The sequence below is a fragment of the Maniola jurtina genome, chromosome 11, assembly GCF_905333055.1.
Source record: "Maniola jurtina chromosome 11, ilManJurt1.1, whole genome shotgun sequence".
In the NCBI taxonomy this organism is placed as follows: domain Eukaryota; kingdom Metazoa; phylum Arthropoda; class Insecta; order Lepidoptera; family Nymphalidae; genus Maniola; species Maniola jurtina.
The window spans coordinates 8,390,325-8,416,927 of NC_060039.1; the positions used below are offsets into that span (position 1 = coordinate 8,390,325).

General features: G+C 36.1%; 2 protein-coding genes across 2 annotated transcripts in view; one reads left to right on the plus strand and one right to left on the minus strand.

Annotated features, from left to right (window-relative positions):
- Positions 1-2,110: 2,110 nt before the first annotated feature.
- Positions 2,111-5,610, minus strand: LOC123869940. Its single transcript, XM_045913049.1, has 3 exons — positions 5,553-5,610; positions 4,567-5,332; positions 2,111-4,230 (listed from the first exon to the last, which is right to left on the minus strand). Exons 1-3 carry the CDS (start codon positions 5,597-5,599, stop codon positions 4,132-4,134), a joined length of 912 nt encoding a protein of 303 aa, XP_045769005.1. The 5' UTR covers positions 5,600-5,610; the 3' UTR covers positions 2,111-4,131.
- Positions 5,611-16,300: 10,690 nt separating this feature from the next.
- The window catches only part of LOC123869329 (cadherin-related tumor suppressor), a 155,449-nt gene continuing 145,146 nt past the window's right edge, over positions 16,301-26,603 (plus strand). The window contains exons 1-2 of the mRNA XM_045912199.1: positions 16,301-18,476; positions 19,410-21,454. Coding sequence (XP_045768155.1) covers positions 16,301-18,476; positions 19,410-21,454 — 4,221 coding nt within the window. The remainder of the gene's footprint in view (positions 18,477-19,409; positions 21,455-26,603) is intronic.

Sequence of the window (26,603 nt, forward strand, 5' to 3'; positions counted from 1 at the left end):
TTGTCAGAAAATCAAAAAAATTACCGACTTTGTGGCGCACCATTTTTTTACGGCACTGCGCGCATTCTTATGGATCTATCGATGGTAAAAATGCCGTATAAAAATATATGACCAAAATGTACTCACTCTACCTGCACTTTTGAATTCTCACCAGCACTCAGTTGGACAGCTTACAAGTGACGGCATAGTGCTGAATCGTATTATTTTATGCTCTTATATCGTCCTATATACGTCACCTGGTGGTTCATATGACCCATCCATTTTTGAACATGGGCCTGTAGTATAACAAAGATATGTAAAGTCTGCTACTCTACACTAGCCTAACGTGGCGGACTATGGCCAAACCCTTCTCATTCTGAGTAGAGATACGTGCTCAGTAGTGGGCTTGCGATGATAGTTACAAAAGTTTTGCATTTCTAGTCCTTTACCTCCTACTGAATTTAGATTTTTCTTTTACCTAGGCAATAAAGACAAAAAAAAACGGTCAAGTGCGTGTCTGGCCACGAAACATATATGGTTCCGTAGTTGCCCGTCACAATATGCTATGTGCTTGTAGCTATTTTACACAATTAGGTAACAGCTTCATCTAATAAAATTTTCAATGAAGATTCTAAGTTCATTTTATAAGTTACGTGTTCACTTGTAAAGCCTAACTATGACAGTTTTTCTTTTAATTTCGTTATGATAAAATTATCTAAAATAACAATATTTAGCTAGCAGCAACCATAGCTGTCCGGAGGGGACACTAATTGCTGTGATAATTTACTCTAAAAACACTAATTTCAGTTTGGTATTTCACACAAATTCACGGTTTTCGGATTTTTCCTTTACTTTGTGCTACGAGTATAAGATCTACATGATATTTATATTATTCGGATGCAAAATTAGGTAATAAGAGTCTTCAAATACTAAGAGACTGACGAACATGGCGAAACTATTAGGGTTCCTCGTTTATGGAACCCTAAAAAGGACGCTATGACGACGAGCGCGTGGGTAGTTCACTGTGTGGGTGTTCTATTACCTACATAAAGTTGCCTTTCTGCTGAAAGGTTAAAGGTAACGTAGGTGTTTGCTTTAGTTTGGCGTAATATTTTTTCGAGACTATGTATTTTCATTCAACGTAAAATAAATCCATACAGACAGTAAAGAACCTCGAACTGCGTTTGAGAATTGAACTCGAATTGAGATCAAACGCAATAAAAATATTGTGTACCTACCTACTCGAATACAAACTCCTCAACCCTGATGCTGTAAGGAATATCATCCCTAAATCCTGGTGATCCCACGGGATTTTTAAAGGATCGAATATTTTTACGAAAGGTACAGAGACACCTTCCATCCCGGGAACGGGCTATTGCGGATATGCTACTTTTGTCCTGGAAAATCAAAAGTTCCCACGGGATTTCTATTCTTCGCAAAATTCTATAATCCACAAAACCAAACAAATCTGTATGGTGCAACATGCAGCATGCGACATGCACCGCCCGCTTTCTCACTGATAAACATGCAGGAAAAGCCAGCCATACGCGCCATCACCACGCCGCACCACACAAATCCCAAAACCACTCGACGCACGTTTCGTTTCGCCCTGACACCGGAGCATCCTCAGGACTGTAGACCTTACAATGCCTAATTGCAAAGATTTGTTTGGTTTAGCGGATTATAGCAAATTAAGTTTTTGGTTCCTTGTATATCATGGACTTTCGCAAAATAACGCCTGCTTCGATACTACAACTTTGTGTCTTTTATTCTTTATTTGATAAGTTATTTTTATCTAGGCTTGTGTTTGCAACATAATTTGTGATTAATTGATGTAAGGTGGAGCATGGATGCCTAGAAAATGTCTATTCCGTTTTCAGTTTTCCTTTCGGAGCTAATATTTAGATGCGGTGGGGAAAATTGCAGACAGAAGGACTTTTTAGGTAGGTATTCTTGTAGTTAGTAACTTATATTTCCGCTGAACTTGAACTAATGAAAATATCATAATAATTTATAATACATATTAGTAGGGTTATCTACCTAATACTCATCCGACCGAGTGGTACGAAAACTGTGTAGAGAAAGTGGCCACCAAGTGCTAGCAGGTAAGTATAGGAATGAAAAACATGTATTGTAATTAATATAATATTTAATTATTTTTCGATTTTTCAGGACACTATGTCGTTACGGTCCTCTGATAGTTCAATTGTATTGATTTTGGTAGGTATGTCTTATTTTAAGTTAACTCGAAATAATAACAAAAAGGTACGCTAATACAATCTCTATAAAATATATATAGGGATAGTCGTGTATGTAAAGTGATATTTTGAGCCTACAAAAATTCCCCGCAAAAATCTTCTAAACATTAAGTAGGCCGGTATATATTACATTCACACGCGAAGTTTTGATATCCACTATCTATCTAAAGGCATTATTACCTCTATTACCGAACATAAAAAGAAAAGTAGGTATTTACACACAAACTTGTACTAACAACTAAACATCAATGCGAAAACAAAAGGGAAATTCTCACATTCAAGATAAAGAATTATTATCATGATCTAGTAATACTTTATAGGTCACATTAACATTGTATTTTATAATTTACTTAAGAACTAATTTTAGGAATTGGATCGAATTTTATCTAAACGTGGAAACTTAATTTGTTACTATTATGAACAGATATGTACTTTAGAAAGATAATTATTTTTAATTACTTTAAGGTGAATAAAAGTATTATAAAAGGACTATAATATTATTAATATAAATATGACATTATACTCAATGCGCATTAGGGAGATATGAAATGGAATACAATAAGGGAATTGGAAAGTAAGAGATTATTATAAGTAGGTATGATTTATACAATTCATAAAATAGATTTGGAATTCATACAAATTCAATTTTAACAAAGGTCTCAGAGACCTGCTGTCTTACAAACATTAGTTACGAAGCTGTAAAGCTAAAATATCACCTAATCCTCTGCTCCTCGAGAGAATCATTTCATTCTTACAGTTAACAAAGTAAGTATACTTTACTCAATAATTTTTGCTTTGCAAAAAGATTAACTGTATATTGTCTGCTTAGACCGTAGAAGAAAAATAGAAAACAAATAATAATTAATTAGCACCCGATAATAATATTACATTAGAAAATGGTGGATACAAAATTGCTTAGTTTCAGTACAGTTTAAGAAAAGTTAAGAAGATGTTCTGTATGACGGCTAGTTGTGAAAGTAATGGTCATCAATAAATTCTATCGTGCTTTAGTAATGATTTTATCATAAATGTATTATTATCTACCGATTTCATTTACCCAAACGTCTACCCTAGATCCGTATACTTATAATATAAATGCATCTTTTAATGGGGTCGTATCGAAATGGACGTGATTTTCTCTGTTCCATTTACAAAAGTAGAGTCCTTATTAGTTAAAATAGGTTCCAGTTTTGCGCAGAAAATATTAAGTCTTTGCCCAGTAAACACAAAACTATATACTTTAGCAAAAAGTACCTACTATACAAAAATTATTTTGTTTACAAAAAATAACAATTTCATGTTATATTTTCTATCTAAGTCTTAGAAGAATACATTATATATCTAATATATTATTTACAAATGCACAATCAGTGGTGCGAGACATTAGCTGCCAAATGAAGGGAACAAATCGTTCGAAGAACATATATTTTACATCTCCCTATGTTAATATACACTCAACAACCTTTTCAGAAATCGTGATTATAGTCACATTTTGTACGTTCAGACATCCGTAACTGCTACGATATTTATCAAAACTAGTAAAGAATCGAAAAGGATCCGAAATTGTTATTTATTATGTACATAGTCAATCGATTACTTTGTTGAGATATATCTGTACTGAATTTATTTCTACCGAGCGAGATAGATACCAATCGTAAATCGAGATGGATGTTTTTTACATTGCATTTGAATTGAGCGGCAAGAATATAATTCAGAAATTGTAAATAAATGTAATATGATGAATGCGGATAAAAATTTAGAAAATAACCTATCCTACTTTTTTTGGTTTTTGATTGCCTGCGCGTTCAGTTTGTCAGGTCTCTGCTTTTAGTATTTACTATTCTAAAATAATATTCAGTCTCATGTAAGTTGGCGGTAATCAAGCTGCATTCGTTTAGGTTGCGATGCGATGTTTCAATCCTCGAAGTTCGACGACAAGATCGGAGTCACCGGCGACGAAACGTTTATCGATTCTTCGTCCTTTCGAAGTTTCCTGTTGACAAAAAAATTGCTATTAATAACTGTGTGTTAATTTGGGTTCCGTTCCGATGCTTTACTAAAAAAAAAAAACATTTAAATCTATTTTAAAACTCATATCAAAACTCATTCAGTATAGTAAGTAGGTTAGTCGGAAAGGCAATTTTAGCTGCTATCGGGTCTCCGCATCCCACCCTACCGCGATTGACCCGGCCTCAGAGCGCGTGTCACCCACCACCCCCCTACCCGGGCAAGTTATTTTTAGACTTCGGGTTCCCACAATCTATATGCATAAGCACCCTTATTCTATAGAGTTGATTGCGTTTAAATATAAAAATACGTTCACACTTACATGCCCTTGTTTTTCTAGCAACTGCGTGATGGTGTTGTAAAATGGTGAGTTCTTATCTTGATTGGGTTGATGGTTTTTAAAAATGTGCGAAATCTGTGCCGGCCGTGGCATGACGACTTCTTTTTGACCATTCTTTGGTTGTTGCGTGCTGGGTTCGGGTGCTGCGGTGGTGACACTTCTTTTATTCCCGTTCCAGTTAATAAAGCTATCAGCATCGTCATCAGCATAATCGTCTTCTTCAATTCTAGGAACAGTTTTCGGAACATGGTAGAATGGCTTCCCCGCTAAAGCCTTCAGTTCTCTGACGTCTTCGTCTTCGTTGTCTTTTTCTTCATAATCCATGTTTGAAAACGCCGCTCGAGCATTTTCTCGTCGTCTTTGTGCATCTTGAGCCATTTGCGTTAGTATCAAATTATCAAGGAAAGCTGCATTGACGTCATCGATATTGTTAGACCTCCAGCGGGGTGCCGACTCGCTTTCGAACCATGTCTCTTGTCCGATCGGCAGCGCGGCTAGCCTTTCTTCTTGTCTCTTTGGCGCTTCGTTAGCAAAGTGACCATAAGGGTCATAAAAATATGTGTAAGGAACTTGACCGTAAACTTCAGGTACGTTTATGGCTGGCGCATCATAATAATATTGAACTTTTGGAGCGTAATAGTAGTCATCTTCGGGGTATTCCCGTGGTGCTTGCGAGTATACAGGCCATTCTTGTAACGGGTAAGTCTTAGCTTGTGCTAATAAATAGCAGAATAAAATCACCCACATCCTATAAAAAAAAAAATTGCTGTAGTTTATTTTAATACATTGAAACGTTAAATAGTAATTAATTATATTCAAAATATATACCTATTTTTCGAGAAAAAATAATGATACGAATTTTAAAGTTAAAACATTCAAAAATTAGTGAAATTTAAATGTTTTTGAAACAATTAATTTAATAAACAATATGACAATTTAGTACACAGTAGAAATTAAATATGCCTTACCTGAGTCCAGAAAGCATGATGCACATTTCACACAACGACTTTCGCATAGAGGGTTCAGAACACGACTATGACGGCAGGGCGGGCCGCGCTGCTTTATAAGCTAGTCGCCCACGCGCCGCCTACACGTTCTCAATGAACGTCTCCCTGCGTACACCCTTCGGGGTGGCTTCCCTCCACTCGTCCCCATCGCTCAACTCCCTCAGATATTGATCGCGTCCACAGATTATTCATCTTACTAAATCGTCCCACTATTATTTTGGATACTACTAGGCTCTAAACATATAGATAAGAGCCGGCATGATGACCTGTCTGACGCAGTGGTGACTACTTCCAAGTTAGCCCGCTTCTATCTTAGACTGCATCATCACATACCACCAGGGGAGATCAGGCGCGGATCCACCGTTGTGGGCACGATGGCCATGCTCCCAACCGTAAAAGGTTTGTGACGTCATACTTTCACGGTCGGCTTTAAAGTTGTAAAGAGTTCACCAAAATCGGTTTAGTAGTTAGGAGTCTTATGTGATGTGCAAACAAAGACACATTTACTTTTGTAATTTTTGACAGTGAAAAAAACTAACATTTTACAGGTTTAATAAAATTTTACTAGTGTTCTCTCCATGGCTTTGCCCACGAGGAACTATAACTCTGTACTAAATCTTGATCAAGGTGACATATATTTTGGAAACATCTTCTTTGTAGGAATGAACTATGTCGATCATGAGCGAGTTCCTACTCCAACTCGCATTTGGCCGATTTTCGGGTGACTGTGCCCACAATTTTTTTTGAGGTCTGGATCTACGCCTGGGTGAGATTGCAGTCAAGGGCTAGCTTACTTGTAATGGAATAAAGAAACAGACGCATAGATAGTATAGAGAGCTTAGTATTCAATTTACACCGCTAGGATATTGAAAGAAGGCAAGCGCGCTCCACCAGGCTGCATTATCACTTGCCTGCAAGTGTGATTGTATCAATACACCGACGTATAAATTAAAACAAAAGTTATCTTTGAGATCACATCAACAAAAAATAATATTGAAACAAAAACAATTAAGTAAACAATAACATGCTTGTTGATTGTTACGTAAGTTTAAAATTATAGAAGTCGAGTAACTTATTGTGACGATTGGAAATAAGTTACTTACTTAAAGATCTAAGTACTATTGAAAGTTAAGTACCTAGGTATATAAAAAAAACTAAACTAATTAAAGTGAAATTAAAAACTTATTTTATAGAGGTGATGATCGTAAAATTTAACCGAGAGAAATTTGTTAATTTCGAAATAGATAATAATCACAGAATTCAGAATAGCATAGAATAACCCTGGTAACGGGCAGCTATTTTTTGAAGCTTGTAGATGTCAAAAGCATTAACCCTGTGCCAATATCTGATGCAGTCGGTGTCGTTACGCGTATGTGTCCCACGCACGCAAGCGTACGAATTTGTCTTTATTTTTGAAATGCGATTGTATGAGCTTTGCCTTTCCGGAGTTTTATAATATCTTTGCCACACAAGTGTAAGAAAACACGAGTTTGTCACTGCTCAAATGCGCTGTGAATCATCATAAAAACAGATGTGTTTGTACGATGATATTATTGTTTAATTTACATTTTATTTTATTTTATTTACTTTACTTGGAATGCTTAAGATTAATGTTCTTTTGAATTATTAACCGACTTCCAAAAAAGGAGGAGGTTCTCAATTCGTCGGAATCTTTTTTATTTTTATTTTTTATGTATGTTCCCCGATTACTCAAAGACCCCTGGACCGATTTGGAAAATTTTTTTTTTGTTTGAAAGAGTATACTGTGCAGTTGGTCCCATATAAATTTGGTGAAGATCTGATGAATATCTTCGGAGATGGAGAACAGAACTCCTCAATAGATAGGAGCAAATTGCTCGCGATCAGTGTAATAGCTTAGTAAACAGTAGGGTTTTAACTGCGCATAGCATATTATAGTACAGTGGGCCACTAAAAATTGTGAAATAAAAAAATTTCAAAAGAAAAATAAAACCGACTTCAAAAACCACAAACACTAAAAAGTAAAAAATAACTTTTATTTAGCTACACGTGTAATGTACCTAGGTATGAAGTCGGGCGAGCTTCACTCTTGGATTTCTAATTTTGTTTTAATGTGCTCGCTCGACTTCATACCTAGGTACATTACACGTGTAGCTAAATAAAAGTTATTTTTTACTTTTTAGTGTTTGTGGTTTTTGAAGTCGGTTTTATTTTTCTTTTGAAAATTTTTTTTTTGTAAGAGTTAGTTGCTCATATTCACGTGACACGTTTTAAAAGAAAGCAAATTCTAAATAAAAAATTTGCTATTTCTATTACTTTACATTTTAAAGTTTCTGTGGTAATTACTTAGGTAGGTAATAGGTATTCACTTATTGAGCAACGTTGTTTCAAGAGCTTGTTCACTAAAAGTAAAAGCCTTGGAAAGTTTCAAGATAACTTAATAAATTACAACTGGTTTCTACCTTAAATTAAACAATAGTTAGGTAGGTACATAGGATAATTAATAAAAAACCATATTCAAATTTCTGAGAACTGAAGCCATGGTAGAAGATACCAGTGGGTGTGTGACACTGAAGTATAATGTACACACGTATGCGATTTGTAATACAAGGAACTGTACATAAAGCGACAACGACGGCTGGAGCGCGCTTTTAACGTATGGTTCGCCTCTTTTACGAGGTGTATAAATTATTCATTGAAGCGGAGCGAAGCGGAGACGTGTTCATAGACCAATCACGTTATAACATTATCACGTGATCGCGCGTTTTCTTTTTCAGGATCTAGGAGCCTCTGCGTCAAGATAACATTGAGAAAACATTGTTATACCGACATACATCGGCAATTAGAAAGTTACCACCAGTACTTACCACATTTTTTAAATCGATTTTTCTTTTATAAACTAACTAGATAATGTCTGCGACTTCAGCCGTGTGTGTACCTATAGATTTTTTAGGGATCCGCGGGAACTCTGTTCCAGGATATTTTAGGGGATTCCCTATAGGTATGTTGAATCAAAGTATAAGCTAGGTATCTCTATTCCAGTTCCAAAGTCCTAACAGCCAAATCGGCTAAGTCATTGAAGCGTTAATTTCCTCACCAATTAAGAAATATCCAAACATTCAAACTTTCATATTTACAATATTATTATTAGGATTTCGATTTATTATTTAGGATTAGTATTATGTTAATTAGCTTAGCCGCCTCGAGTTCATTTGGCAATTTTTAAATTATTTATTTGGGGGAGAGAAAAGGAAATTGGAACTACGATTGTATGAAACGAGTGACGGAGAGAGCCCTCTTCAAGAGAGAATCTGCCTACACGCAAAATGTCATGTTTCTAGATCAAGCGGTTTGAGCTGAACATTGATAATATTATGTCAGTCAGTCAGTCAGTCAGTTTCACCTTTATAGTAAGATAGATGTATACATAACTTCCTTTTTCCCAGGATTTCATCTCTGTGTTGAAATAGGCTTTTCAAAGATCCCGGAACGGTTTTTTTTTAAATTATATTCAAGCGAAAGCCGAAAAAGTAATCGGTATCTCTTGTTATCAAATCGATTATTTTGCCATATATCCCCCGTTAGATAACAACTAGGTACATAAATTAAAATGAGATATTGTCCATCACTTGATAAAACTTATCATGCTATGACGATATTACATCAACCTAAAAACAAATAAAACAGTGCAATATGTTATGGTAGATCACACTAATATTATAAAGGCGAAAGTTTGTATGTGTGTGTGTGTGTGTGTGTGTGTGTATGTTTGTTACTCCTTCACGCAAAAACTACTGGACGGATTTGGCTGAAATTCAGAATGGAGATAGATAATATCCTGGATTAGCACATAGGCTACTTTTTATCCCGGAAAACCAAAGAGTTCCCACGGGATTTCGAAAAAAACCTAAATCCACGCGGACGAAGTCGCGGGCGTCAGCTAGTACTAGATAATATAATCATTGTGATCATGATCAACAGTGATCAACCCAATGCCGGCTTATACTACGGCGCAACACTCTGCTTTCATAGTGAGCAGTTGGCTATAAGTAGTCTACCACACTAGCCAAGGGCAGATTTGCAGACTTTACACACTTTTGAGAACATTATCCATATTATTCATACTAATATTATAAATGCGAAAGTGTGTCTGTGTGTCCATCTGTCTGTCTGCACGTCTGTCTGTCTGTCTGCTACCTTTTCACGGCCCAACAGTTTAACCGATTCTGACGAAATTTGGTACAGAGTTAGCTTATATCCCGGGGACGGACATACTACTTTTTATCCCGGAAAATCAAAGAGTTCCCTCGGGAGTCCTAAAGACCCATCCGCTCAACCGATTTGTATGAAATTTGGTACCGAGGTAGCTTGCGTCCATGTTATTGACATAAACAACTTTTTATCCCGGAAAACCAAACAGTTCTTTCAGTTCAGGAAACTTTTTCAGGATAGTAGAATTGCTCCAGCGAATTCCATATCCAATTCCACACGTTCTGGACAGCCTCCTGAAAATAACAAAAAAAAAGTATGAAATAAAAAAAAAATTCGGTGGCCGTCGTTTTTACCGGTTCACCAAAATGATTAACAGCCCATTCCCACTTATCGTCTGTCGGGCCCGGATTTTAACCGGATGTTCCAATGGCAGAACATTTTGTATGAAGCTATTCACACTTGCCTGAAACCGATTTTGTGTCATAATGTTTTCATCACCCAATCGTTTAATCGATCACTACTTTTTGTCACGCAAAATCAAATAGTTTCCGCGAGATTTTCAATAACCCAACTCCATGTTTACAAAGTTGCGGGCATCATCTTATATGGATATGAAATAATAATATAGATATTATAGATTACTAGGGGATGCCGACGGCTTCGCCCGCGTCGATTTCAGATGAACTCTTTGATTTTCCGCGATAAAAAGTAGCCTATGTCCTTCCCCGGGATGTAGCCCATATCTGTACCTTTCATTAAAATCGGTTCAGCGGTTGGGCCGTGAAAACGTAGCAGACAGACAGATAGACAGACAGACACACTTTCGCATTTATAATATTAAGTATGGATAAAGATTTTTCGTATGACTAAACTACAGCTAAGAACTTTAGGAAATAATAGCGCCTCGCAGACTCAACCGCATTGGGTAGGTCGGGGAGGGTGAAATCGGTATTTCGGTGCAGTCGAATTGCATCGTCAGTTTCGGTACCTACCTAGCGGAAGTCACAAATACTAGGTCATTGACCGACTGGCGCCTCTATGTCGCCGTTTTACATTAATACTGATACCTAGAACCTTACCTATATACCTAGTATTATTGTGTTCTTCCAGTGATGCTGATAATATGATATATTATGAACAGATACCCTAACTGAAGGTAAATTGACGTGACATGTTACTACAGTAGTAAATGTTCTAAAATTCGCATATCCGAATGATCCATAAATATTTTTGTCGCGAATATAAATCTTTTTCCACGCAAACGTTTAATGTTTTCCAGATACGAAACAATGTTTTCTAAATACGAAATAATTCTTTACTCTAAGCACGACGGACAATATCTACAGAAATATTTACTGATGGTAATAGTAGTACAAAGCTGTAAAATAAAAATTCTAACGCAATTTTCATCGCAAGAATGTCCTTTGCAAGGATGCTCGATTTAAAAATAGAAAATTAACTTTGCACAATGTTATTGTTGCAGCAGATGCAAAGTAATTGCCTTTTCCAAGGGCTTTTTCTATTGCGCGTATTCGAGGCACGTCTGCCTGTTATACAAAGGCGATAGAAGCTACCAGAGGCCTTTGTTTTTCTCTCCACCGGCGGCGGGAGTCATGTATAGCCGTAGATATACTAGCTGAGCTTTCAGTAGCGTGGGTGGGAGAGCTTCTATAAATAGAAATGGCATTCAGACTCCCAATGTCGATTTTCAGAAGACCGCAATAAATTACAACTGAAAGCAACCCGTTCTCCTGAAATTTTCATTCAACAAAGGTTTTGTTCTGGATCAAAAATAAATGACCTTATATAAAACTACAAATTTAGTTATACCTACATATTTAAAATCTTTTTTGATACAAAAAGGAACTTTTAAATTTACAAAAATTCCCGGGATAGGTAACATCCCGGGAATGGACATAAGCTACTTTTACCCAAGAAAATTGAGAAGCTGACGTGGGATTTTGAAAAAACCTAAATACACGCGGACTAAGTCGCAGACACCATCTAGTAAATTAAAAAAATCGCTAATTAATAATAATCACCTGTTAATTCAACGGGAAAAAGTTGAATTAACAGATTTTATCCCCTCAAAGTATTTGAACGTAGGCGTGTACTTACGTAGGCAACTGGCAAACATACTTTATTAATTATTCTACTTGCTGTTTTGCTTTAAGGTAAATTACGTATATATTTAATTTACTAGATGGTGTCTGTGTCTTTGTCCGCATGTATTTAGGTTTTATAAAAATCCCAAGTTAGCTCCTCAATTTTCCGGGATAAAAGTAGCTTATGTCCATTCCCGGGATGTTAGCTATCCCGTGATGTAAATCCATATCCAAATTGTTTGGCACAGACCAAGCGTCAAAATCGGTTGAATGGATGGGCCGTGAAAAGCTCGCAGACAGACCAACACTCTCGCATAATATTATAGGATGGATAATATGAATATGGATTTGTCAAAATTATCTTTTCAAAAATATTTTTTCAACAAAAATCGAAAAATATATCCAAATAATATAGGTAGGTACTTATTTTTTTGTAGTGATAGAGCAAATAAAAAATACTGTCTACGGTGACAAAGATATGCTAGTCGAAATGACGTAATCCGTGATATTATGCTGTGTGGGTATGAGAAGTAAGGCAGCCAAGTTTAGGATTCTTTCCATTCATGAGTATAGGTCCTTACGTCAGCACTTCCCGCTGGGAGGCGCGGCCCCCCCTGGGCAAAGCCGCCTCGGCGCTAGTAGGGGGAGTGACGTCAAGCCGTTTAAGCAACAAGTGCTTCAATAGAAAATATAGTATATGAAAGTACTGGGTTATTTTTAACCAACCAAAAGGGGCTCGTATATATTATTCAGGCTATTTTGGTGATGGTTTCGTAAAAGCAATCAATACTTATATACTACTACTTACTCAAGTATTGGCAGAATGACTGAATAATTAATCGTCATCATCATCATCATCAACCACCGACGTCCACAGCTGGACATAAGTATCTTGTAGGGACTTCCACACACCACGGTCTTGCGCCGCCTGAATCCAGCGGCTCCCTGCGAATCGCCTGATGTCGTCCGTCCACCTAGTGGAGAGTCTTCCAAGAATATTTAATGCAACGAGATTATCCTAAAAATTCCACCACTGACTGATGTAGGTGACACGCCTCACTAATATAATAAAATGTGAAAGTTTGCAGGGTTTCCGTATCTGAAGGGTGCCAACGAGATTTTATTACTAAGCCTGCACTGTCCGTCCGTCCGTCTCCCCGTAGGTATATCTATCAGCGGGCTGTATCTCATGAACCGTAGGATAGAAAGCTCAAATTTTCTAAATTAAAAAAATTAAAAGTAGGTTGGTATAAGTTTAGTTTATGTTTTGTGTCATATTTTAGTTTGGTTATCGGCCACATTGGATTTGTCATGACACATCATATTATAGAGTACGACATAATATGAAACAGCAGAGGAAAAGTTAATCACACGAACCGCACCTTATTTATCTAAACTGAATGAGCCTAATTTTTTGTATCATAGCAGACTGCAGAACCGATGAATCGATAAAGAAAAATGCATAATGTACATAACTGTATCTATTATATTATACTAGCTAATGCCCGCGACACCGTCCGCATGGACTTCTCAAATTTCAAGCCCCTGTTTCATCCCTAGGGATTGAATCATTGAGTCTACGTCATAATAGCTACCTGCATGCCAAATTTCAGTCCGATCAGTTCAGTAGTTTGCGCTGTGTATTGATAGATCAGTCAGTCAGCTTTTGATTTCCTTCCGTTTGGATAGAATTCAAATGATTTCATAAAAAAAATATAATATTACATTACTTATAAACTTCTACCTACGTATAAAAGCTTCTAAAGCATAATGTCGTCGTATTGGTTTTGAAAATTTACATTGTTACACATAGCCATAGCGTTGTTTTTTTTTAAATTTAAGTACCATTTTTTAACTCTTTATTTTTTAGATAATTTGAGGTCATTTTGGGGCTATAATTTGAATCCAGAATGAACATTAAAAATTCACCAATTTGGATTTGTTTACCAGCGCCATCTATCAAAGGATAGCTGGATTAGGCAAAAGTTCAGGTTGGTGTTTACGAGAAGTTTTGACTTGAAAGCTGCAACGTGTCTGCAACGTCTACAAAATAATGTCCAATAAAGCTTTGCCTTAGTTGAAAAGTATCCATGACATAGATGGAGTTCAAGGACGACTTTTTCTTACTTTGGGGTTTCAGTCCTAATGGTCCTAATTATTATACTAGGTGTTGCCGGAAATGTATACCTATGTAACCCATTGTTATATTGTAGGGTTCCTAGATAGACAATGTAGAGTTAGGTGTTAATCCTAAAATCAACAAGAAATGTGGGAAATAAATTATATACTTATTAAAATTAATTATAAAATATAAATATTTCTATACTTTCCTAGGAAATGAACGTTTTCGAAACATCATCATCATCCTCATCAACAATGGATCTAGGCGTCCACAGCTGGACATAAGTTTCTTGTAGGGACTTCCACACGCCACGCTGGCCAAGTGTGGATTGGCAGAATTCACACATCTTTGAGGTATTATGGATAGCTCTCAGACTTGCAGGTTTTCTCATAATATTTTCTTTCACCGTTATAACAAATCATATTTGATCGATTCTATGCGATATCATATAGTATGTACATTACAATAATTGCATTCAATTCAATTCATTTCCGACTCTTTTATTTCTAATACATATAGACTTCCCTTGCATGGATGCAGTTCGTAGAAATCTATTTACCAAATAGCAACTACCGAAGTAGAATAGCAACTATGTATGGATGTATGACAGTGATAGGAGGTGTAGTATGACCAGATGGTGCCCGCGGCTTCGCTGGCGTGGATTTAGGGTTTTTAATATTCCATGAAACTCTTCAAATTTCTGGGATACGATCTATCTCCGTCCCCGGAATGGAAGCTATTTCTGTACCAAATTTTGTCAAAATCGGTTAAACGGATGGGCCGTGAAAAGCTAGCAGACAGATAAACAGAGAGGCACACTTTCGCATTTATAAATATTAAAGAGTATGGACGTTTGGATTAATGAAATATGCAATAATTTTGCGTTAATTTGCTTCAGTTCGAGAGATTCAGTTCCGGCTACTATACTAATAGGCGTTTCAATTCTTCTGTTCCAGATATGTATAGTGTAATTTCGTTTAGAAGCATAGTGTGTTTAAATAAATTATCACAAACTGGATAACAGCTCAAATTTTTGTTAAATATAATATTTATATATCACTATATATTTTAATACATTGTAATTTGTAATGTAACCAATAACAAATTCTAAGTCAAAATCATTTATTCAAAGTAGGTAGGCACACCTTTTGTTTGTTGGATTTGTTGAAAGATGATAATAGTGGTGATAATAATTAATTACGTAAACTTAAAACTAAAGCTACGAGGGTTTCAAACACACCCAAGTCTGAGAAGAGCCCACAACAAACTCAGCTGGGTAAAACCTAGAACCGCTATAATATTGCTGATACATACAATGAATCGATTTGCGTACAAAAGACATCAACGCGCTAAAGGTATTACCTAATAGCAAAATGAGAGTTTTTAATAATATAATTAATTTTCCAATAGTATGGTTTAACTAGGTGTTTCAATTTCTATGATAGGCTTTATTTTTTAGACGTACACCCAGCTTTAAAATTTAAAAAAAAGACAGAAGTCAAAATTTAGAATATTATTATCATTAATAGGTGTATAATAATTTATTGTTTTTGGAGTCTTAGCTATAAAACTATCTTATTACTTTGAAGATTTTGTAAAATAGCTTATATAAAAGTATATAATATGTAGAAACATTTTATTTACATGACAAAGAAAGTAATTACCATACGTGGCCTACAGTAGTTTATTTAAAAATATTTTACTGCATCAGTGATAATAATAAGTGTCCCTTGAACAATAAATAGTAGAATCCTTGGGCGGCCATTATCTCTGCATCATCATCCCGCAGCTACGGTCTGAGCTTTGAAAGCTGCGGGGAGGGCCAAGGCGCAAGGAGGGTCGCGGGGCGGCGAGAAAGCCTCCGCCCGCTGCGCCAGTACCGTGCCGAGCGCGTCGCAACCTGCATGCCCGTCCCGTTGCGTAAACTACACCACAAAGTGACAAAAACTTGACTGAATAGTGTTATTAAACTGTGATATCTTTGCTTACTCTAAGTTTTAACGTTATATGTACGAAGTGTATGGAGTTTTAGTTAAATAAACCGACATTGCGACCTGTAACTGGTGTAAATAGTGAGTGTCACGTGTGTTTACGAATGAATGTGACGGCGTAGGCGCAACGGCGGGTCGCACTTTCTGTGAGATATTCGTGCTCGCGCAGGTCGTCGCGGCCATGTTGCATACCTGAGCAGAGCGAGCGCGCGGCACTGCGCGAACGGGACACAGTAAGAGTTTCAGTTGCGGGTAAATTTCGCTGAAGGAGAGCATCTGTGCGATGTTATTGTCAGTGTCATGACAAGGATGGGGCGGTGGCACGTGGTGCTGGCCGTGCTGGCGCTGCTCTCCGGCGCGGGCGCTGGCGCCGCCGCCGAACAGATGCAGTCTCGCGCCGTGGATACCGGCGTCGACCTTCGCGTGCCAGAGGCTCAACCTATAGGAACGTTTGTTGGAAAGATACCAATCAAACCTGGTTTCACCTATCGTTTTAATGAGCCTCCGAAAGAGTTCATTCTGGATCCGGTAACCGGTGAGATAAAAACTAATGTGATTCTTGATCGTGAAAAAGTGGATCGTTATGCGTTTGTAGTTCTATCGAGTCAGCCTACTTATCCTATTGAAGTTCGGCTTCGGGTTACGGATGTCAATGACAACTTTCCCGAGTTTCCTGAACCAGTAATAGCTGTAGCATTTTCAGAAAGTGCGGCTCCAGGAACAAAGTTGTTATTAGATGCAGCCACGGATATGGATTTGGGAGAAAATGGAATAGCAAATGATTACAGGATTATAGATGGTGACAATGAAGGGAAATTTCGTTTGAATGTTACTGTAAATCCGAGCGGACAAACATCCTACCTACACTTGGAAACAACGGGCAAGTTAGATAGAGAAACAAATGATTTTTATATCTTAAATATATCAGCACGGGATGGTGGAAGTCCACCAAAGTACGGGTACTTACAAGTAAATGTTACTATTTTAGATGTAAATGATAACCCGCCAATATTTGATCAGAGTGATTTTTCTGTATCTCTCAACGAAAGTGTACCACCTGGAACTACGGTTCTAAAAGTTACTGCGACAGATAGTGATTTGGGTGATAATAGTAAAATTACCTATGAAGTTACTGATACGGAAAAACAGTTTGCAGTGGATCCAGAATCAGGTGTAATAACAACTATGAAAAAATTAAGCTGTCCAAAGTATTGCAGCAATACGACGTGTAATATGACCTGTGTTTTGACTGTTATAGCTAAGGATCACGGGGTACCGCGACAAGATGCACGAACGTATGTAACTGTAAATCTTATTGATGCAAATGACCATGACCCAGTTATTACCTTTACTTATGTACCACCGACAGCAAACTTTGCTACAGTCGATGAAAATGCCAAAAATGGATCACTTGTTGCTGCAATAACTGTAACTGATTTAGATGCAGGATTAAATGGTATTACGAGTGTTAAAATTGTATCCGGAAATGAACTGAATCATTTCCGTCTAGAAAACTCGAGTAGTGTTTATATCGTTCATGTAAATGGAATTTTAGACAGGGAAGAAATAAGTAAATACAATTTGAGTGTGGTTGCTACTGATCAGGGTGTACCTTCACGCACTACCACTGCATTCCTTGTAATTCACGTTAACGATGTAAACGACCATGAACCTGTATTTGAAAAGTCTGAGTATTCAACAGTGTTAAGTGAACTAGCGCCATCTGGTACATATGTGGCTGGTATTACAGCGTCTGATGAAGATTCAGGTGTTAATGCTGAAATTTTTTACGATTTTAATGATGGAAATCAACAACAATGGTTTTCCATTGATCATCTCACGGGTTTAGTAACAACAAGGTCAGTTTTAGATAGAGAAATTCAAGGTACTGTGGAATTAAATGTGTCAGCTAGGGATGGTGGACCTAATCCCAAATGGGCTTATACAAGACTTAAAATAACAATATTAGATGAGAATGATGAAGCGCCTACTTTTCCACAATCTCAGATCAATGCATCTCTTCCTGAAAACGTGAAACCTATTAAAGAAATTCTTATACTAACTGCATCCGATTATGATCAGGGAACAAATGGATCTGTGTCTTATTATTTATCGTCTAATATTGAAAGGAAATATCCTAATACTTTTATTTTAGATGCTATAACTGGGCAATTAAGTGCGGCTATAGAATTGGACAGAGAAAGAATTCCCTTATGTGAAATTCAAGTTGTTGCTAAGGATCAAGGATATCCTCCTCAGTCATCAACAGCTACAGTATTTCTTAAAGTTCTTGACGTTAATGACAATGACCCAGTCTTTTATCCAAAAAGATATTTTGAAAGTATAAGAGAAGACATGAATCCTGGATCAACGATCCTTCAAGTAAAAGCTATGGACTTAGATGAAGGAGAAAATGCTAAAATTATGTATAAAATTGAAAGTGGAGGGGATGGTTATTTTGATATTGATCCAAATACTGGCAAAATTATTTTACAAAAAGATTTCCGCAAAGCACCTAAAGCAATGTATTCTCTAAGAATATCATGTAAAGATAAAGGTAATAGAAGAGCTATTGAAGATGCTATTGTTGAAATAATTAAAGCTTCACAACGTAAAAACTTAGAGTTTGAGGGTTATAATGGTTATAATTTTAAAATAGTGGAAGATGAAGGAACAATGAAAACTCAGCTTGGTAGGTTTGTAGGTAAAGTGAATACTAGAACTTCAAGTGATACAATTTTATATTATTTAATAGATGGTGATAACAAACATGTATTTAAAATAGATGAAAAAAGTGGAATAATTACAACCGTATCAAATGTTGACCGCGAAGATAAAATGACATACAACCTAAAAATTATGGCTAAAAGTGGTCAAACGTTTGGATTCACAACGGTGAATATTTCTATATTAGATGTTAATGACAATTATCCGATTTTTATAGAAGGAAAAGATGAAATATTTATACCGGAAAATATGGCGGTTGGACAAGAAGTTTATTTCGCTAGAGCCACAGACCGTGATTCAGGATCAAACAGAACAGTTTCATATAGTTTAAGTTATAACGCAGATAACAGTTTTCGAATATCAGAAACAACTGGCGTTATATATTTGAACAAAGCTATCACAAGTGAGCCAGGATCAATTTTACCAATCGAAGTAACCGCTACTGATAATGGGAAACCTGTACTTGCAACTAAACATACAATATCGGCAATAGTAAAAGATGTTAATGATCACACTCCTGTGTTTGATCATACTTCTTACGAAACTTCACTATTAGAGTCAACTGTTGTGAATACAAGATTTTTTGCCATATCGGCATCAGATGCTGACTTAGGGCTTAATGGTAGAATATCCTATGAAATTATTGAAGGTAATACGGACGGAAAGTTTGGTGTGTTTCCTGATGGTTTTCTGTATGTGAGAAGTTCACTTGATAGAGAAGAGAGAGATTACTATTCCTTGACAATAATAGCATCTGATCATGGCAAGCCTCCAAGATCATCACAAGTTCCAGTTGTAATACACGTTTTAGACGAAAATGACAACAGTCCACAGTTTACCAATACAACTTTCATATTTAAAATTAAAGAAAATGAACCAGCCGATACTTTTGTGGGAAAATTAACAGCAACAGATAAAGACATAGGACGAAATGCTGAACTGACTTTCAGTTTACCTATTGTTCAAAATGATTTTAGAATCGATTCAAGAAATGGGTTCATTAGAACTCTGAAAACTTTTGACAGAGAAAGTTTATCACAAAACACTGGACAAAATTACATTACATTGACTGTTACAGTAAGTGACAACGGAAAAATAAAGTTGTCTGACTCAGTTAGAGTTACCATATATATTACCGACGTAAATGACAATGCTCCAATTTTTACTAGGACACCATATTCAGTAGAAGTTTCAGAAGGAGCTGCTGTAGGTGCTTCCATAATGAGAGTATATTCTTTAGATGCTGATGAAGGTCTTAACGGAGATATTTACTATAAGCTTATTGGAGGCGACGAGCTTGGAAAATTTATGCTTGATGAAGCGACTGGTCAACTATCTATTAATAAGCCTCTAGATCGAGAAACAGTAGATCGTTATACACTCACCATAATGGCCCATGATTCAGGACTAGCAATACGTCTTTCTTCTACAACAACAATAACGGTCAACGTATTGGACGAGAACGACAATGCACCCATTTTCACTCAAACTCAAATGAAAGTTGCAGTTTTAGAAACAGAACCAGTGAATAAAAAAATTATTCAGTTCCATGCCAATGATGCAGATTTGGGTATAAATAATGAGCTACAATTTGCTATTACATCAGGCAATAGAAAAGAAACATTTTTCATAGACAGCTATTCTGGAGAATTGTTTCTTCATAAGCATTTAGATTACGAAGATTTAACTTCCTATGTTTTGAATATAACAGCAACGGATAACGGAAGCCCGAGTCTTTCTTCAAGTATTTCATTTACAGTTAACGTAATCGATGCGAATGATAACGCACCCATTTTTACTAACACTGCTATTGTCCGACAAATAAGAGAAGGTATTCCAACGCATACTCCAATAGTTACAGTTACAGCGGAAGATCCAGATTCAGGTTTGAATGGAAAGGTTTATTACTCAATCACGCATCAAGATCCCAATGATGGCAGACGAAATTTTGCAATAAATAATGTCACAGGCGTCATTCACACTTTACTGCCTATTGATAGAGAAAGCACTGACACATTTAGGATAACTGTAGTTGCATATGACAGAGCCGAACCTGCATCTTTGAGACTTTCCGCAGAGAAACTGGTAACAGTCATTGTTGAAGATATTAATGATAACGCACCAGTTTTCGTCTCCATGAACGCCGCTGTCATAAATTCTGAAAGATTAGGACGAAGTTTAAATCGTGGAATTTTCATAATGAATGTTTTGGCTCGTGATATGGATTCTGGGACAAACGGACTTGTTACATATAAGCTAATTCATGGTGGTAATGATATTTTTGATTTGCATAGAAGCAATGGTGCATTGACATTGCGCTATCCTCCCGCTATGCCCGACGCTAGATGGAATCTTGTTATTAAAGCTACAGATGAAGCAGTGTTGAGTGAACAAAGAAGCACGGAAACATATTTGACTGTTATAATGGGTGGGACAGAGTTAGAGGGTATTACGTGGACAAACGTCGGGTCTATTTCGGTGGCTGAGAATGAACCAGCTGGAACTCCTGTGTTAAATATGACTAATAACTATAAAGGTGGCTTGGAATATTATATAGTAAATGTGACTGGTGATAACAAGCAAGTGGACAGGTTGTTTGATATAGATTCCTCTCTAGGTATCTTATCCACAGCTGTAACTCTAGACAGAGAAGCAGGTGTTGATCGATATGAAGTAGAAGTCTGTGCCGTTTCTTCGGGGACTCCACTGCAATCTACTACTACAAAGGTAATATTTCAAGATCTTATTTAAATAAATCAAATTATAAAATAAGTGTTGTAAGAGGCACCGACTGGTGTGACAGATGTCGCGATTAAAGCATATTCGAATGAATATGGGTAAGTTTTGTTTATTTTAATGCGGACAATCCAATTAACTTCGTACAATCGTCGGTAGAAGACAAAACATCGGCACCATACTGTTGTCGAAATAAAAATAAATTTAAAAACGAATGCTCGTTAGCGTACGTCGGATGGCGGAGTCTAATCGGAGACTCTAAATTAACGATAAGCCGCGTCTCGCAACGATATCTCAACGTTCGTTCTGAAACATTCGAAAGATTAAATGAAACATGAATTTTGTTTGTAATTTGTTTGCTTCATGTTACTCTGTGCAATTAATAGGACTTTTAGTGAAATTACATTAATTAGGCATTTATTTGTTTTAAACAATTTCAGTGGCATAAGATTATTTGTTATATAGGTACTATTCAATGATATTGTATCATACACATATTTATGTAAAGTACTATCACAATAATATACAAAATATGTTTGGACTTATTGAAGCTGCATAAAAACGTAATTGAAGGAAGGAATTTACGCTACAAGGTAAATGTACAATTTTAAGTTTGAAGAAATGTTATAAAAAGCAAAATCGTATAAAGAATGCTCGTAAACCTCTCGTTGGATTATGGTTACGATAATGCCTTTACTCTTTGTCACATAAAAGTTGAACTTGAGACTTTGGTCTTAAAAACATTTATTGCACTGTGGTTGAACATTTTTATAATTTCAAAACATTATTTTTCTGTAGAGGTCATGCCAGGTAGAGCTGTTACATTTATGTTTTATTTTATCACTAGATGATGCCCCTGACTTCATCCGCGTGAATGTATATTTTTAATAATCCCCTAGGAACTCCTTGATTTTCGGAACCTTATGTGTTCATTGAGGGTATAAGCTATCTCAGGTAAAATTTGACTAACAGAAGCTATTTGTGTAAATAAATAATTAATAAGCTTTTTAATGAATGAAAATAATATGCACACAGATTGGATGATAAATAATAATTAATATTTTATTAGTAGCTACTCATACCACTTAGCTTATTTTTTACAAGTTCGCTTAAGTCGCTTGTATAAAAATATTAGTAGTCGAATAGAGTAGGCATCACAGCAAATACAAAAATACTTTTGAAGCTATAAAAATAATACAAACTAGTATAGTTGTGAAAAATATTCAATTTTATTTTTAAAATCTTAAAATCAGACTTTTTTTAACGATACGATAACCCAAGAAAGGGCAAAGCATTTAATTTATAAAATATCAGAAAAATAATAAGGCGTTCAAAACTCGAGATCGAGTTCGTACGCTAATACGTTCCAAATATCTTATTTAATCGAACGAAGGCTATTGACCGTAAAGTGCTTGAGTGTCACTCTTAACACACAGTATTTGTAGGGTTCCGTACCTCAGAATGGAACATATTATATAGGACCACTAGATTGTGCCTGTGACTTAATTCGCGTACGTTTCGGTTTTTTAAAAATCCCTTCGGTACTTACTCTATAATTTTCCGAGACAAAAGCAGTCGATGTTCTTCCCGAAATGAAAGCTATCTCTGTACTAAATTTTGTCAAAACCAGTTAAACGAATGGGCCATGACAATCTAGCAGGCCGACAGATAGACAGAAACACTTTCGCATTTATAATTTTAAGTAAGTATGGATTTTGTTGCCTGTTTCTGTTCGTGAGTCAAAGCTTTTTTTTCGAAAACGGCTTTTGTTCATCAAACAGTAGGATTCTTTCTGGTGATATATAATAATTTTAAACGTAGGTCTAGTGGATAAGGAAAAAACGGGCCAAGTGCAAGTCGGACTCACGCACCGAGGGACCGTACTCGGGTATTTTTTCGACATTTTGCACTACAAATCTAAAACTATTATGCATAAAAATAAATAAAAACCTGAAAAAAAATCATTAATTTTAAATCCAATGTTGGCATAAGTAATACAATGTGTAAAACAAGTAGGTACAGAACCATCTCAGAGCACGAATCTTACTCGCACTTCTTGACAGTCTTTTTATGATATAGTGGTATTTTTTAGCACGTTGCACACAAAAGTTTTATAAGAAATCTTTATGTTTGTCGATTCTGATTTTGTGTTAGGAGGAAAAGAGTTTTTAACAATAAATTGTTCAAGGATATTACACTTTTTACCAGTTTAGAAAAAGAATATTAAATGAAACCAACTTTATCGTACAACCTTTGTAAAAAAAGGAAATGTAATAATAATGATCGGTTCAGATTTAACGGACTTTGGAGTAACATCGCCAAAATTTTAATTTCCTATCCCGAAAGAACCCTTTTCGGGATGAAAACTACCTAAACTTTTGAACCAAGTATTAGCTATAAATATGCTAAATTGCATTCAAAGCCATTCATTCAGTAGTTTTAGCAGTTTAGTGAATGTAACTATAAAATCAACATATTGCAAAGGTCTGTTAAACAATGTTTGGATTTACCAGACAGAGCGGGGGTGATTCGCTAACTCAGTGATCAACACTGGAAGATAGCCACCGACCTCATTTGACATTGGTTGGTTCTACATTGCTGCTTCACTGAAAAATATTTAAATATTTTCGTACAAAACCTTCAATGGATTAAATATAAATGTCAAATGAGCTTAGTGGTACCTATATAATGAGGGTAACCTGTTGAGCCAAAATATTTGTTTGTTTTTATGGGGTAATCTCTGGACCTATCGAACCAATTTTAATTCCAGTGATCCAAGTTGGTGAGTGGATTGGTAACCGACTTTGCAGTTCCAAATTTTCCCTTTTACTTCCTCCGTGTCTCGGCGGGCAGTTCCCGGTTATTATTACTGACATGAGATAATAAATCGTTAAACCATACCGACGGAGTCGAGTTAAATCTTTTTGATAATAACTTAAACCCAGCTGAGCATAAGATTTGCTTGCCGATCTAGAATTTTATGATATCTATGTTTTTAATACATTAATAAAAACACAATGGTAGTTACGTACTAGTACTTTACCATACTTTATACACACTAACGGGGGTTTAAAAGTGAATTTGCAATATTATTTGTGTTATGATTATATGAGAGGAGATCGATTTAAGGTAGACCGGGGAGAGGGGTGACTATCAACTGACATCGAAAGCGCATTAGGGCGCCAGCCTGCATTCTCCAGTCTGATTTATTCAACGCGCTCCCGGCGCGGGCATCGACACTCGCCTTAATGAACGTACAGGTTACGTTATACTGTGAAATAGCTTTCATTATTTCACGCCAATACTAATAGTCTTGTGTCTACGCATTGCGTATAAGAGCTTGTCCACATGTGAATGTATAATTGAGGAGATGGTTAACAAAACTTGGACTTCAGATCCAATTTTACCTGATATTTTAGACATTATTATTTTAGATTACCTGATATTTTTGATATTTTAGTCATTGGTTGCCTGTGTTGCTCTAATTTGGTATATATTATAAAGTTTACACGATCGATAAATTCATAATAATAATTAATTCCATTACCCTCAGTCAAGTATAAGCCTATAAAAACTTAAATATATTAAGTTCTTGTAATTACTATATTTAAGTTTTTAACTAAGTTTTTCAACAGCAAATTTTCCATTAAGTATACAATTTTGATTACCATTAAAAACACCTGCTCTACCTCTGTACATGCCTAAAGCTTCATTTACACCAGAACAACATACTGCGGTGCGACATTACGGCATGCCACACTTGACACAGCTGCATAGTCATCGATAAATAATTTAAAAAGTAGTAAACAATAATATTTAAAAATTAGCAAAACTCGTTTATAGGGTGCCATACCGTATTTATGCTGCATAGAGGTTTCCAACTGTAGCATGCCGCATTGTCGCATGTTGTCGCTTCGGCGTAAAACAGCCGTAATACACATTTAAGCAATAAACAAAGTCGTCGACGTTGCTGATTTAGCATTGGGATTTTTAACGTATTAGTATTTTTGGTTTTATCTACAAATTTATTGATTGGGAAGAGTGTGCTCGTTGGAAGAGAACTTTTATTTCAACCTGTTCCGTTGTCTAATGCTTTTTGAGGCACAATTGATAACGAGTTTGGGTGGCGTGTCCCCTAAAAGCCTTATCGCGAGAAAAAAGTCACTTATGTACCTTATACTTTCCGTCTCCAATGGATAAGAGCACGCATTGGTGACGGAGTTATTTTAAGGCTTGATTTGTGGACTTTATTGCCTTTAAGGTTAACGTTAGATATGTTGTCGTCATTGAACATTTGTTATCAAATGAAAAGTTGAAAAATACTTTACTAGATGATGTCCACAACTCCGTCTGTGTGGATTTAAGTTTTTTAATCAAAGAGATATTTGTTCCCCGGGTTTTTATTAACCTAACACGTGAATTAAGTCGCGAGGGTCATATATTTGATACAGAGATAGTTCCTATTCTTCAGATGGACATATTAAGGTAGGTACTTTGTATCCTGGTAAATTGAAGAGATCCCTTTGATGGGAGTGTTAAAAGACGAAATCCACTCAGATGAAGTCGCGGGCATCATCTGTACTCCTAGTATAGTAAAGTAAATATAATTTGGTCCTGATTTAGAATATAAAACAAGACTTCATTCATTATGTCACAGTTATACGATTTCTAAATTTCATGTTCTACCTAAGTACGTGTCACAAAATACTCGAAACTAAACTCAAACTCAAAATCATTTATTCAGAGAAGGTACTATTGTGCACCTTTTGATGGTCAGAATTGTTAAATTTGTAAAATAATATAGTGGTGATAATAATTAATTACGTAAACTGAAAAGTAAAGCTACGAGGGTTCCAAACGCGCCCAAATCTGAGAGAGAATCTTCATTCCTTCTTGTAGTAAAGATAGTAAGGTGAAGGTTTTCAAATTAGCTTTGTTCCTTCAGCTCAGTCGTGCGATCAAATTAGAAAATAGTCGGTCTCGCTCTCGGAGAGAGTTGATCGTCTCGATATGACTAGATACAGCGTGCTCCAATTTAGTCTTTAATCGTATTCTACAAGTAGTGAGGTCAAGGAAAGTTACAAAGCTACCCTGAATCAGTTAATTATAAGTAAATAACAGGTTTAACTGTTATCCATAC